This window comes from Lactuca sativa, chromosome 6 (assembly GCF_002870075.4).
Source record: "Lactuca sativa cultivar Salinas chromosome 6, Lsat_Salinas_v11, whole genome shotgun sequence".
NCBI classification, from domain to species: Eukaryota; Viridiplantae; Streptophyta; class Magnoliopsida; order Asterales; family Asteraceae; genus Lactuca; species Lactuca sativa.
The window spans coordinates 6,390,479-6,406,282 of record NC_056628.2 but is presented as its reverse complement, the minus strand read 5'-3'; the positions used below and the strand labels follow the sequence as shown (position 1 = coordinate 6,406,282).

Sequence of the window (15,804 nt, the reverse complement as noted above, 5' to 3'; positions counted from 1 at the left end):
CCTAAAAGATCCCACACTGAACATACACAAATTACCCTAATCAGGAAATCTTAAAATACATAGCAATGGGCCTATATTCCATCCAACTCCTAAGGAAAGGCCCATTCACCACACCCATAATGGGCGTAACCAACCTTGACCCTTAATCCCCCCCACTCAATCGGCCCTAAGGCCCATAAGGCCCAACTTGAGTCGCTAAACGACCACAAACAAAAAACTAAATCCCATCTACCCTAAACAGTCCAAAGACCAATGACTAGCTAAAGCCCAAAAGTCCAAGTCCAACCGAACTCCAAAATCCCACTACAGGGTTTACGCTCAGCATAGGCTTAGTACTCCCTGCTTCCTAAGTTGTATACCACCTTAAGCCATTAAGTGCTTATTTCTTACATCCCCACACCTAAATTTCCGAATCTCGACAAAAATGGGATTCTAAGACATAAAGTTGGCAACTTTATGCCTTATCATGCCTTAGTGCAGCCCAACATCTACTCTTGTCCAACAAGCCTCTCATTAAGGATCTTCTTTCATGCATGGTCTCATATCTATCATCAAGGAGACATTTGTATGTACCTAACACCTCTAAGGGATAGAGATCTAACACCTCAAACTCCTGGAGTTGCCCAAACTCACAAGAGAGCTCATGAAACCAAGAATTAGCTCATAACAAGCCCTAACTTTAATAACCAAAAGGAATCACCAAGGTAAGAGCTTTTTACCTTCAAAAGCTTCCTAAGGTAATGTAGACTCAGGATCTTAAAGCTCAACCTCGACCAAAGATTGATCACCAAGTTCATCTTCTTGCAGGCACTCCAAAAAGGCCACTAAAGTTACTTCCAAGCTCAAAAATCACTCACAATGGTAAACTACAGTTTTAGGGACGCAAATAGCAGTGGTGGCTGATAAAGGTGAGGGTCCAAAGGTCATAAGGATTCTTAAATAGGGCTCATGCCCTAAAATTAGGGTTTAAAATTTGGTTGCGTACGCCCAACGTATTTGGCTAAGATTCCCACTCCAAGGTGTGCATGTACGCTAAGTGTACCAAAACGTACGCCCAACATACGAGGATACCCTTTTCGAAAATAAATTTTTGTTTCAAGGACTAAATAGGAAAAGTACATGGATATGAGTGTTACATTCGTGATGTTGCTAAGGCACGTCAAGAACTTTTCATGGAAACGGTAAATGCAACGAAGGAGTATTGCTCTCAAGGTTGCTGAGATAAAATACTTGATGCCAAAAGAAGTCAAGAAGAAGGAAGAAAGTTACAAGTTTTTGCATGGAAAAGTAGATGTTATTGCCGGTGCCATAACTCGTTTGGTTGAGTTAACAACGAGTACACTAAACAGTTTCAAACTAATTCTGAGAAGGACGAAAAGTTGTTTGAGAAAATGGAGGAATTCATGTCTGGAATTAAAGAAACTTTATCAAAGGTGGATCTTTCGAATCAATCAACCATCTCTCAAGAATCACTCTTACAGATGGTTTCGAATATTGAGTCGAACATAAAAACTAAGCTCGCTCCAATCGTTAATTTGGTACATCATTTACCAATCAATGCTCCTCGTGTTACACAGATTTTGCAAGGGGAGATAGAGGAGTTGGAGGAGCTGGATCCTCAAAAGATTATGGTGGTGATACATGAGTAGTGGTTGAGAAGTTTATTTCGACTCATATTACAACTACAATTCCCATGAAGCCAATTACTATATCTTCAACAACAATGACTACAACAACAAATGTGCTGAAATCTCCATTAAAATGGATTTTGATTAAGGAGGGTGAAGGATGATCGAGTAATGATCTTATCAAAACATCTTCAACAATTGATCTGAAAGACAAAGGACATGTCATTTTAATTGAACAATCGAATGAGGAAAAGTAGAAGTTACAAGCAGTAGAGTTAGAATGTCAAAGGCAAATAAATAGAATTCTTTGAAAAAGAGAAAATGAACCACCAGGCTTGAACAAAGGTGTAACATCCATAAAATTTTAAACTTTTTCAAAACAACCAAAATCATAATTGTTTGCATTATAGTTTTCAAAACAAGTTAACATCAGTGTTTCTCCCAAAATCACAAAACAAAACATGAGGAGGTGCACGATCAAGCATTTTCCTTCCCATGATCCTCTGAGGTACTTAAAATATAACCCAAAACTATAAGCCCATCACAACACATAATCATAGATATTACTGCAACAACATGCATACAGAACCTTCAGCACGTCTGGATCGCCGCACCGGGCCTTCAGTCTGTTTGGACCGTTCTTCGGCCTGACGGGTCCGCCTCATAGGCCTTCAGTCTATCCAGGCCGCCCTGGGTCTGTTGGCCTTCTGCACACAGCAGGACCGCCTCAACCCAACCAACCATCACATATCCACATATAACATAATCAAACACAGTTAGCATATACAAGCAGTCATACAAGTCTAGCAGATCACTATAGCATAGCAAGCATACAATAAACCATGATAACAATCCAAAGGGTCGGCATTGGTGCCTTCGACCCGAGAGTATAGTGAGGACAACTCACCTTACACTGAAGAATTGCACTAAAAATCTTCGGCTGTTGGATTACTAAAATCCCGAACTATCATAACAAATAAACATCCAATTAATAACTGGATTACCATCCTTGACTAATAACCCATACCTAGGGTAAATGGCCACTTTACCCTTTCCCTAATTGTACCAAGATCCAGGCCCAAGTCTTGATCCAAAAGCCCAAGGTTATTCAAGACCCATAATTGGCCCAATTTTCCAAATTAGGCCTAAACTCCTTTTTGGGCCTTATCCTAAGGTCCATCCCTTCACTTGGCCCAAAACACTCATACTCAGATAGTCCAATAAGGGCCCGAGCATTTAAGCCCAAAAGGTGGCCCAAAACCTTAAGCCCAAAATCCAAAATCCAACATAAGGCATACGCGGGACGTACACCGAGCCTCGCATTGACCAACAACGGGGTGGCTGATTAAGTACGCGAGGCGTACTCCTCCTTATGCGGGGCGTACCCTCGCAGATCCAAAAGTCTCATTTTTGTGCTTAATGGCTTAAGCACTTAAGCCCAAACTACAGATCCATGGTCCAAATGCACCCTAGAGTCATAAAATCTCCAACTTTATGAATTTACATGTCCAAAAGTTCTTAATACAATGTCTTAATCCATTAAGATCCTTCTACCAAATGCATGGGACACTTCTAGCCATTGGGACCTCATTTTTATGACTAAGGACCCCTACAAGGGTCTGAAAGGATGATTTAAAACATCCAGGGCATGCCATGCTCAAGATGGAGCATTTTGGGACCAAAAGAAAGAAAAAAAGACCCAAACATGAGATTTATCAAATAAACACCAAGAACACACTTGAGGGCTCTCAATCTCACTCTAGGAGGCTAGGGTTTTGCAAGAACGACTCTAATACTTTGGACGCTGAAAAGGTGGGGATAAATGAGCCATAAGGATGCTCACATACCCCCATAAACCCTAAAACTTAATGTTTCCTTCATACACGAGTACGCCCAGCATACTAGGGTGCGCCCTAGTACGCTCAGTGTACCCACATGTACGCTTAACGTACTCCTCCTGGCCCTAAAATTACAAATTTGCCATTAGGGCTTCCCATGACTACTTCCGTCCAATCCAAGGGCCAAAATAACATACATTAAAAACCAAGGGATGAATTTAGAAATACCTGAATTCTCGGGATGTTACAAAAGGTGATCCAAACAAGCATTGGTGTTATGAAACCATAGAAATTGTTGTTTTAAGGAAGAATGATGAATTTCTCAAAAGACTGCGGAAGAGTTTGAGACTGAAAATTCTGATTTCAATTAACTCGATTTTCCAATCAATCACATGCTTTTCACATCACCATAGTTCAAATTGGCAGATAACTTCAAAGACAAAAATGAATACAAAAGGTTGAAGATTCTCTTTCATGCAATCTTAGGAAAGAATGAAGATGAAGTATGGTCTTTGGTGAATATTGTGAAGGTGATGAAAATCGAAAGGGATACCTTGTTCTAGGGTTACTTCAGAACTTTCGTTATTCGGTTGTAAGAGCAAACAATGTGGAGTTTGAGTTCTCGGTAGCTGATTTTTCTTTGATGAATTTGAATGATCTTATCTCAATCACAAATATATTGATCAATTTGGATGTTTCGAAGATTCCAGAGACGAACCGAAATGACTTCATTCTCGGGTTTGGTCATATTAAGGCTTTTCTGGATAGCTACTATGAATATTTGGCTATTACAGATAATGATCTTGTCATAGCTATCAAGAAGACTGTGAAAGTACCTCAAACTCTGGCGAAGGCAAAACTGAACATCAATGAGTTTGAAGATGGAGAAATCATTCATCATCCTTATGGTGTTGTGTTCGGGGGAAAAAAATAAGAGAGGGGATTTGACATTTTTGTTTCAAATCTCTGCTCTGGAAAGATATACAAATTCCTATTTTCCAAACATCTTGATTCGAATCAACAACTGCAAGAAGAATGATGATGGAGATAAAGCAGAGATAAGGAAGATTATCTTGTGGTATATGGAAGTTAGAAAGGAGCTTCTACAAACAATGAAGTTGATTGCTTAATATTCAACTTTTCTCACTAAGGGGGAGAATGTTGGGTCGAATGTATATAGTGAGAAGTCGAAAGTACTTTGTGTTTGTAAAGTGTCGAAAGTTGTATAGTTTCGACACTCAATCTATTTACAAAGTAATTCAGTTTCGACACTTAATGTCTAGTCCTTGTATTTTTTGCTAGTCTGTTGTAGCCTATAAATAGGGTAAGTACATAAAGTAGAGTAAGGAACAAACTAAGTGTCATATTCTCTTGTACTTGAAATTCTCTCTTATACTCTTCAAACTATAATCGAGCCAAACAGATCTTATTTAGATCTTGTGTCCATTTACAGCTTTTATTGAATCAAACGTGTTCTTAATCAATCTCTAACTCACATCAGTCTTGAACATGTATTATGTTTTATGTTGAAGTTTTTTTATGGAGATATTATTATTGTTAATTAATATGCATTGTGATAGTCAATGACTTCCAGCCTAGTTGGGAAGAGACATGGGTTTTGTACCCATATGAGGTTAGAGGTTGGGAGTTCGACTCTCACAAGCCCTCTTTAAATTTAATAAAATTGTTTTTATCTCCTCATGTAGGGAATTTCTCCCTGGAAGCCCTATGGGGTCGTCTCTGTCCTATTGAATGATTCGATATCATGGTCTTCGTTGAAATATTACGAAGGGACTTTCGTTGAGACATACCGCCGTTCCAAAAAAAATGCAATGTGATAACCAAATTATAATTAGTTTCGTATGAAAATTATATACAAAATTTATATTCTCATATATAATCTATAATGTTTTTCATATTTTTTTAATCTTGTGTGACGTACAGGCATATACCTAGTATAAGTTATAAAAACGATGACTTATAAGAAACCTTTTAGATTTAATCCCTATTTTAAAGGCCCTATTTTTTGAAAATAAGATTGCAACGTGTTTTACCGGTTAAGATCTCATATGTTCTTGAATGTTTCACAAGTTTGGTCTAAAAAGTTTATTAACAAAAATATGGCTTTTTTTATAAATAATTTTTCCAACAATTACACAAGTTGAAAAAAAAAACATAAATATTCACGAACCATTTTTGTAATTTTCTATTTCTAGATACTTATTGTCATTCCTAATGAATGTTAATCAACAGGGATAATAATTTAAAAGAATAATATATTTTTCATTTTGCACATATTTAATCATCGAAAAAAAAATTATCAACATTTACTCATTGAACTTGTTTGAATTGTTCAAAAAACATTATTATGGTCTGTTATAATAGGTTTCCATCATATTTGGCAGCTTTGACGATGTTTGCAGCTCCGGCGAGAGTCCAGTCATCTTCTCCGACAAATCTCTGGCCAACAATGTTTTTTTTCGGTGAGATTCCAGTCATCTTCTTCGACCAATATGATTTTTCCGACGACATTGTTCTTCATCTCCAAATTTTTAGAACTTTGACCGACCTCCTCACCTTCCCATGCTGCACCTCTCGACCCGAGCACCACCCATCTCGTACCCTAGCATTGATCTGCAAACCCTAACACCTCTGGTTTAGATCTAGGCGAGAGAGAAAGGGATAGTGGATGTGGGTTGTGATGCCAGTGGTGGTTGCTTTAAACCAAGGTGGTGAAGCGTCAATGGTGGTTGTTGTGAGCATGCCTAATGGCGACGACGGATAAAACGTCAAAAGTTAGCTAACCTAGTGGCAGAAGTCTTCAGATTTAATGGTAATGGTAGTGATTAGTGTGGTGGTGGTGGTGATTAGTGTGGTGGTAGACAAAAAAAAAAAGGGGTGCGCTAGTGGCTGAAGGAAATGGATGTACAACAGAGAAGGAAGAGTTGCACCCAGTTATGGATGGTTTAAGGCAAAATGGTGCGCTAGTGGTGACATGAGGGGCCGACGATGGTGCCAACCATCACAATGCAATAAACGTCGAAAACCAACTAAACCCCCACAAACCGGTCATAAGGGTAAGATATGGACAAAAAAACAAATTTCATGGGTAATGTGGATAAAAAAAATTCACTCACTAAATATGTAAAAAACCAAAAATATATTACCCTTCTAAGTCATTATCCCTAATCAATAGTAGGACACCATAGCAATAACAAACCTTGTAAAGTTAATAGGTTCAAATCATGATAGAAATCTTTGAATGTTACCACTCATTACATATGCAACTAATGAAAAATAAAAGAATGATGAAATAAATCCCAGATCACTAAAACACCAACATCTGGAAAATCTTTTCAAAAACAATACAGGTTAAAGATTTTTGTATCAACAAGCCTGCAATTACACTCCAATAACACATTAAACTAACATAAAAAACAAAATCACATCAATACCATCATCATCATCACCACCGCTGCTACCCATCCACAGCCACCGGAAAACACCACCGATGTCGCCGGAGAAGTATCTTGTGGCCTGAAAATACAACCAATATCTGTTGTTTAGAAATCTAAATGCTAAAAAATAAGAAAACAAGTGACAATTATAAAGCAGTGTATACATACGTCTGCATACGGCTAAGGGCACCACAGAAAAGAGCATTGTCCGGCATTGGCAATTCCGTTTTGTTGTTTATCTCCGGATTCACGATTCTGATGTAAGTTTCTTGACCAAGATACCAGGAATCAAGATTTTCAGTTCTCAGATTCCAGACTCCTACATTGTCTAGAGAGATCAACACTGCTGTCCATGCTCCAGGATACACCTATTTTTGAATTTTGAAATGGTGAGAATCAAATTACCAAAATATTTATTAAATTTATCAAATTGAAAAATCCATCTCCGACGATTCTTGAAACTTGTATGAAAAAAGTTGGAAGATTTATTGAAGTAATTCAAAACCCACATCTGAAACAATGATTCTTGAAATGTTTATGAACAAAAGTTGGAAGATTTATTGAAGTAATTGGAAAACCCACATCCGAAATGATGAATCTTGAAAGGTTTATGAAGAAAGTTGGAAGATTTATTGAAGTAATTCAAAAAGCCAAATCTTGAAACAATGATTCTTGAAAACATTTATGAACAAAAAGTTGGAAGATTTATTGAAGTAATTCAAAGTCCCACAACCGAAAACGATGATTCTTGTTGAAAAGTTCATGAACAAAGTTGGAAGATTTATTAAGTAATGCAAAAACCCACATCCGAAACAATGATTCTTGAAACTTTTAAGAACAAAGTTTGAAGATTTATTGATATTAAAGTAACACAAAAGAAGAACAAGACATTTAAGAAGTACCTGTGTAGTGCTACGAGCAATGCCGTCCCATTTATTGTAAGTCCCTCTACTGTCATTAGTCCACTCACCATAACCCATTCTGAAGATCAAAATCACAAGTTAAAAAAAAAAAAAAAGCTAAATTATAGAAAACCAACATGAAACAAACATATAGCAATGGAGAAGAATTCCACATACCCAACTACAAAAAAGGCGTATCCATCCACATGATAGCTATGCATTTTGGTTTCATTGTTTTGAAAAATAACTTCCATAAATCCTCTATAAGTTCCATTGATAACCGATGTTTCCATCTTAGGTGGCCCAGTAAGGGGCGTAGTAGGAAAATCGAGCTTATATGCTCCTTTCACTTTGTACTGATCTGCAAGCCTGATAGGTGTGGTAGGATTCACAAATGAAATCCCACTAAGTGTAGCCCTTGTTTTCCCATTAATTGTAACCCAAGGCGTGTTCTTTATTAAGTACACTTCAGTCACATTAATAGAACCGTATCTAAACGAACCCTGTGGATTAGGGCGGGCCCCACTAGCCGATACATTCCACCTAAAAATCAATTCCATCATAAAGATTGTGTCAAGTCACCAAAGACCAAAACAAGACAAGACACAACAGAACAGACTGTACTACATTTGACATTGGACTAGGACTAAGACTAATGTCAGTGGGACAAAAAGTACAAATGTGTCGAATCATAAGGCGCCTGTCAGAACAGATTGTATTGTGTATGGCAGAGCATTGGACTAAGACTAATGCCAATGAGACAAAAACTAAAAATGTGTCAAATCAATAAGGCCCACCAGAACAAGATTGTACTGTGTCTGACATGCATTGAACTGTGACTAGGACTGATGTTAGTGGGACAAAAAATATTATAATTTTCTTACCTAATGGACCTGGCTTGGTTCATTGAGAAGGTATTATCAAATTGATCTTGAGGAGGATCCGGAAGGGGACCGGAGGCTTTTCCTTTAGAATTTGAGTAATGCAAGATTCCAACACCAGTGACTCTTCGCCATGTAGATTCATTTACAAATCTAGCACTAGCTACAATGTAGTAATCACTACTTGCATTTTGATCCATGGTGATTAAGAATGAGTAGGATTGTCCCACATGAATATCTAAACTAGTATAGTTTTGTTGGACTGTGTATGAACCCTCGGTTTCAGCCAAAAGTAAGTTATGGTTCTGAATTCTGAAGTTCAAACTAGTCGATACACCAACATTACTTACACGAATACGGTAAGTTTTGCCTGCCAAAAGTTGTATAATTTAATTTTATAATAGCAAAAAATATGATATTAGTTACAAAATTGATAAATTTATCAATTAATCACCTGGTTCAACGTTAATGGTTTCGTGATCAATGTTATCTGGGACAAGGGTATCGTTATATCTGTAAGGGCCTTTTCCATTAATAAGAACACCATCAGGCATTCCAAGAGCTTTGCCAGCATCAAGGGTCTTTCTTAAATCCTGCAAAATGAAAAAGGGGGGATAAAAAGTTAGAGAAATGATAAATCTAGAACACCTACAAGAAAAAATGGAAAGAAGTTTCAGTGTGGCATTTTGTCGAACACTTACAGTGTGGTTTCTTATGTACCAGTCACCAATCAAGACAACAATATCCCCAGCTGGATTATCAAATGGGGTTGGGATAACAGATCTTGGGTTAATAATAAAGCCACCAAAACCACCGGAAGCTCTTTGAAAATTGAGTGAGGGGAAGTAAAAGTAGCTGCCGATTTGATCCTTGACTTGAAAGTTATAAGTCCAGTTCCACTTTGGGGGAATTGGACAATTAGTGCCAAGGACGCCATCTTGCCATGAACTCCTCTTTTGCTGTATACCAGCCCTGTTTCAATCAAACACGTAATCCGATTCAATCGTATATCCACTGTTTTTATGAACATAACAGATCCAACATGCCGATCTCAGATTTGTGATATGAAACGCGATGAAGAAAATCTTACCAAGTGATGAGGAGATTTTCATCTAACTTGTTCCTCACATTGACAACAACATTGTTGTTAGTAGTTGAATTTATGGTAGGGCCAGGAAATTTGCCATTAATGGCGATAACCTAAAAATCCAGATTCAAAGCAATGCAGGTTAAGATTTAAGGACATCTTTTAAATAAGTCAAAATACAAGAGCGTACAGTCTCACTGTAACAGCTCATTTCTGTTTAAACCTAAAAACATTTCCCAGATCTGAAGGTAAAAAAGCACCAAGTTCTGAAAATCGGAAGAAACCCATTAATCTATGACAGGAATTTAGCATAACCACATGAGACTAATTCTCGAAAATTACAAGCACCCCATTTTTAAAGAGATTAAGAAAAACCCACTTGGAAAAACACTGGTAATTCAGAACCCATCATTCAATTCTCGAAATTTAGCAAACCCATGTCGGTAAACCCGAGAAATTTCAGTTATGTAGCAAATTAACGAAGGTTTACCTGTTGCGGGACTCCAAGAGGTGAAGCGGTAATGTAAGTATATTCAAATTTGTAGGAAACAGTAGGATCTTCAGCTAAAGCGAAGCTCAGAAACAAGGAAATGCAGACGAAAAGGAGAGAGTAGCGAAAGGCAGAAGAATCAGCCATGAATGGGAAAACTTTTGAGGGTATAAATCTTTGCTCTCAATGAGAAAATTGTGGAATCAAAAGAATGGTGTAGCTTTTTCAGGGGGTTTACATTATCAATCGAGTAGAAAGAGAGAAAGAGAGAGAAAATAGTGTTTGTGAAATGGAGAAATGTGAGATAGAGAGAAGGTGAGACAGTTTCCTTTTTTCTGTTTTTGAGGAGGAAGGGGGTGGGGAGTGGGGACAAATAGCAAGAAAGTTAAAGAAATGGGTTGGGTTGGCAGCGAAAATTGATCTCAAGCATTTGCTGGTCTTTGCTGGCATATCATCATCATATGAAGTATGAACATGCATGAAAATGAATTGGATGGGTATGAACAAAAGAGGGGTAGGCATGAAATGGCCATGGCAAAGCCAATACTTGTCCTTCCAAATTCAAATGGTAGGCCATAATGCTCTTATCAATTTGTCATAACCAAACCATTTGATGTAAATTTATTTAACCAAAAGTGAAAACGTTTACATACTTCTTTTAACACAGTTAAAAAAAATTACTAATATAGCTACTAGAACCAACCTTTTTGCTACAAAATAGTTAGAATGATCATTTATCCTTAAGTTAAACGGTGTGTTTCATTTTGTACTAACGGTATGTATACATGGAGCATATTACTGTTGGCAAGGTTTTAAATAGCGTGAGGCGTGGCGTGGCGGCAAGGTCAAGCCTCAAGCTTAACGAGCCATGGCGAGTCATGACGTTTTTCAAGGTGTGATGTAAGACGGCGATTTTGTATTAATTTAAAATTATATTACCACATAAATATAAATTTATATTAAATATAACTACTTTTTAGAAGTGTTAAATCAATAACTAATAACAAAAAATTAACAAAAACCACAATACTTATATCTCCGATTTGAAAAGACATAACAAAAAGCAAAAAACAGTGTCTCAAACGAAAAAACACGCGCCATAACACGCCATGGCGAACCATAACACGCCATGGCGAGCCATATCACGTCTTGTCACGCGTTACGCCTAACAGCAACGTTATGAAGTTTTTCGTAACGGCAAAGTCACACCTTACGTCATGGCGCTCCTTTTAGAACACTGACTGTTGGTGAATACCGCCCCTCGATGACTATATTACCGGTGGTAATATACCGATGGTGAGGTCTAATCGATGAAATGGAAAAGTTTCGTTGTTGAAAATATTCCTCAATTTGGCTTTAGGCTGCATTAGAACTTGTACTTTGATGCATTAAGCAAATACTCGAAAGTGGTAATAAATGGTTAGGATTTGGAAACAATTTTATATGTAAAAATATCGGTACACTGGTATCATAGGCAAAGATTAGTAAGAAAAGAAAACGCATCTATGTGGCACACTTTTTTGGTAGGCAAAAATGTTATCACACCATTTAGCTTAAAATAGTCATAGGTTTTGCAATGAGCTACTGCAAAATTCTCATAAAAATAATGTTGTTCGGTTGTTTTTTTCTATGTTTCACACTGCAATTATTTTTTCAATTTGTGAAATTATGCTGTCAATGGTAATGAAAAATACCTTATATCATGCAAAATTGTTAATTTTTTAAAACCTAGCGGTATTGGAAATGTAATCTTCATAAAAACATAAACCCTCGAAGATCTTTTTAGTTTTTTATTCAAAACGAGTATATTTAACTACTTATTCGTTGTTCTTTGTGTGGGAAAGTCGTGACTAACAATTAATGGTGTTACTTAATACATCAAGCGATAATAAAAGTATGATTAAATTAAACAACGTAAATTTTCAAAACAATTTTTCATTTTCAAAACATTCATTTACTCACAAAATAACACCAAACATATTGTATCAAATGTATTTTTCACAAAAACATCTCACCAGAATCCAAAACATAAACTCCTCAACTGTGTACGGATCATGCCGGTGCTTTCCCGCGCTCATCACTGGTGCCTAAAACACATCACACAACAACTGTAAGCATAAATGCTTAGTAAGTTCCCCAAAATACCGCATACAACACATACGCCACTCAAGGCTATAATACGACCCTCCGGTCGATGTGTCTCAGTGGGACCCTCCAGTCCCGTAGCTCGTTGGACCCTCTGGTCCGGTCATAGCTCGCTGGGCCCTCCGGCCCGGTCTGTATCGTTGGACCCTTCGGTCCGGTCTATAACAACATACAACATACACATAACACATAGCACATAATCTCATACATAACACATAAGACCCTCTGGTCTACACAATATACCACTCTAGGTAATGTATAGTGAGAAGACTCACCTCGATGTCTCGGTAAATATCTAACTCGGAATAAATATGATCTAGCCTCCGCCTAATCACACAAAGTAATACACTCATAAATACAACTGTACTCAACCCTAAAAGTCAACAAGGTCAACGGTCAACTTTGACCGGACTCGGCGAGTGCACTAGGGCGACTCGGTGAGTCTACACGTGTCCACTGACTCTCTTAGATCCTCTCTTGACACGCCGAGTACCTCCCTGACTCGACGAGTTCCACCTGGCATGAATCGCGGGGCCACCACGACTCAACTCGCCGAGTCTCAAGAACAACTTAGCGAGTTCCGGCTTGAACCCAGTCCCCCTGACTCACCCTGACTCACTGAGTCGTTCCCTCAACTCGACAAGTTCACTCACTGAGTGATTACGAGCAAACTTCATACTACTCGCCGAGTCTGTTCTTCAGACTCGGCGAGTTCATGCCATGCATAAACTCAAAACCACTTCTGAGGTCAGATCTGTTCCATTCAATCATAGATTTGGCCTCCCCAAGCATGATAATCACGTAAAGTCCAAACCTTGATGCTCAAACAACATCTATTTACTCTTATATGATGTTTTAGCCCCATATTTCATAACTCATGGTCAAAACTCCCATGAATCCTCAAAAACCTTGAGGAATAAAGCTTCTCTGGACCTCTATGGATCCCATTCCAAGCCTCATCACAAATAGGGACGAAATGGACATCAAATCTAACCAACAAAGAGGTCAAGAAACCCTAAACCTCCATGTTCATCATAACAACAGAAAGGGAGCCAAAATATTACCTCCAAAGTGATGCTCTGAGCTCCAAATTCGAAGAATGTCCACCTCCCTTGCTTCCTCTTAGCTAGAACCTCCTTTGCCTTGCCAAACAATGCTTCAAAGGTTAACAATGGCCTCCTCTCTCTCCCAAAACGCTCAAGATCTCTTTAGGGTTTCTCTCTGGGGTTGGTGGCCGCAAATGACGGCCATAAGCCCCTTTAAATAGGTCTCAAACCCTGGAAATTAGGGTTTCATTAAACAACGTGGACTCGCCGAGTCCAGACGCGAACCCGCGTGCAAAAACCGCGATCCTACTCGGCGAGTTTAGACTCCAACTCATCGAGTCTCCTCACAACACCCAAAAATAAAAGAATAAAAATAATACCTGGGAATCCGGATGTTACATAAAACTTGCTTTATGATATAGATCATTTTGGGTTGTTTCATTGGTGGCAAGAAATTAGGTTCAAAAAATAGTAACATATGTTTATCTTTCCAACATTTCTGACTTGGAATGTATAATTGAGATAATTGATAAGAGTAATGTCCAACAGTTGCTAAACATTGTTCCAACATGTGTTTAAAAGTTTTACATATGTATCTTGTAGATAGTGTTCATGTATATAAATATATTTTTATGAATCAATCAAAATTTTATGTAAATCACTTTAGTAGAAGAGAGGTCGTTGGAAACCAACATAATGGAAGAAAGTCATGTGCAGGTATCAAAAATCATAGAGGTGTTTTAATCTATATTAGAATGTTTTGGGATGTTGTATATGAAACACTTGCAATAGGTATTCAATATGTACCTTTATAGAATCATAAGTATGTTAGTGATGACGACGTTGCTACATCTGGTGATGATGACGTTTGTAATGTCTAAAAACCATAGTAAAATTTTTTATTTTAGAAAGACATTTTCATAAAATCCATAAAGTATTCAATCATTATTTCAAAATAAAATCATAAAATTATAGTATCAATATCATCTCTCAAAACATAAATCAACACGATGATATGTACAATCACGCATTCGCCTTTCCCTGGTTATTTGAATACATGAAACATTTGAATCTACATCTGTAAGCAAAAGCTTAGTGAATTCCTCCAAAATATGGCACACAAAAATACACATACAATGCATGCACATATGAGCCTACTGTCTGCTTGGACCACCTCGCAAGGCCTGCAAGATTCCTGGACCGTTGTACTACCGCCTTACAAGGCCTACAAGACACTTGGACCGCCCGAGTATCTTGGCCTACAAAACATAGAAAGATCGCCTCAACCCGACCATAATATGTCGACATATGCAAACAGATAAATAATAACCAGCAAAGCACATGTAATAATAACATATCTACCAATCTAACAGATCACTACATCATACCAACATCCTACACACAAGGATACTGTAACGCCTGTGTTTCGGGCTTGCCATTTGTAGCAATGTAATAGTCTAGGTTAACCTCTGTAACCCGTTTTGAAATAATAAGATTGTATTATTTGAGTATTGTGTGTTTTGTGCTTAATTGCTTAATTATGTGGTTTGATTAATTAAGAATAAAAATAAGCGTCAAAATTTAAGTGTAAAATAAACTTAATATATTTGGTTAATGTTGTAGTAGTTGAAACGAGGTTTCCGAATATATATAGAACGCCCAAATCTGACTTCGTATGAGGAAGTTATGATTTATCGAAGTTCCGGCTTAGCGATATACAGCCTGTTTTACTCGATTTGAGATCGAGCGGTTGTTAGCCGAAGCAATCTAAATGAGAATCGAAGATCTCATTGTTGGTATTGAAACGATAAAAAGTTAGGCGAGAACGGACGTCAAACGAAGAAGTTATGAATTTATAACGAAAGTTTCTGTCCCGGCCTATTAAAAATAATTAATAAAAATAAAGTCAAAATTAGCCGACGGAGTCTAAACGAAAGTCGTAGAGCATGGTCTCACCTTCGCGTGGATATAAAGAACGTCGAAAACGGAGTTCGTATGAAGAAGTTATGAATTTCCGAAGTTTATTAATCATTTTGTATTTATATTTAAATCAAAATTCGGAAGCATTATCCGAAGGAGTCACCGATCTGATCCGAGGTACGCCCCGCGTACTCGAGTACGCCCCGCGTACTCCGAGGGATGTCGACACTCGCACTCGAGCACTTCGGATACGTAAGCAATGACGTTTTGGGCAGTACGCCCCGCGTAACGCAGTACGCCCCGCGTACTCCGAGGCTCCAGCCTCCTATAAATAGGATGCGAGGGTTCCGGGTATTTTTGCCAATTCCCTCTCGTTTTCGTGTCGAAGCTCTGTGCAAAAACCCCCGAA

General features: G+C 37.9%; 1 protein-coding gene across 1 annotated transcript; it reads right to left on the bottom strand.

Moving 5' to 3' along the window:
• Window positions 1–6,678: 6,678 nt before the first annotated feature.
• Window positions 6,679–10,773, bottom strand: LOC111913891 (monocopper oxidase-like protein SKU5). The gene is made up of 9 exons (XM_023909603.3): window positions 10,285–10,773; window positions 9,798–9,907; window positions 9,409–9,679; window positions 9,162–9,300; window positions 8,711–9,077; window positions 8,004–8,369; window positions 7,827–7,905; window positions 7,093–7,292; window positions 6,679–7,003 (listed from the first exon to the last, which is right to left on the bottom strand). Exons 1-9 carry the CDS (start codon window positions 10,429–10,431, stop codon window positions 6,910–6,912), a joined length of 1,773 nt encoding a protein of 590 aa, XP_023765371.1. The 5' UTR covers window positions 10,432–10,773; the 3' UTR covers window positions 6,679–6,909.
• Between the last annotated feature and the right edge of the window lie 5,031 nt (window positions 10,774–15,804).

Coding starts and splice junctions, on each gene's coding strand:
- LOC111913891 (XM_023909603.3), bottom strand. CDS start 10,431: ATGGCTGATTCTTCTGCCTTTCGCTACTCTCTCCTTTTCGTCTGCATT. Junction 9,078..9,161: donor AACCATTAACGTTGAACCAG/GTGATTAATTGA, acceptor AACTTTTGGCAG/GCAAAACTTACCGTATTCGT. Junction 7,293..7,826: donor TTGCTCGTAGCACTACACAG/GTACTTCTTAAA, acceptor ATTCAAAAATAG/GTGTATCCTGGAGCATGGAC.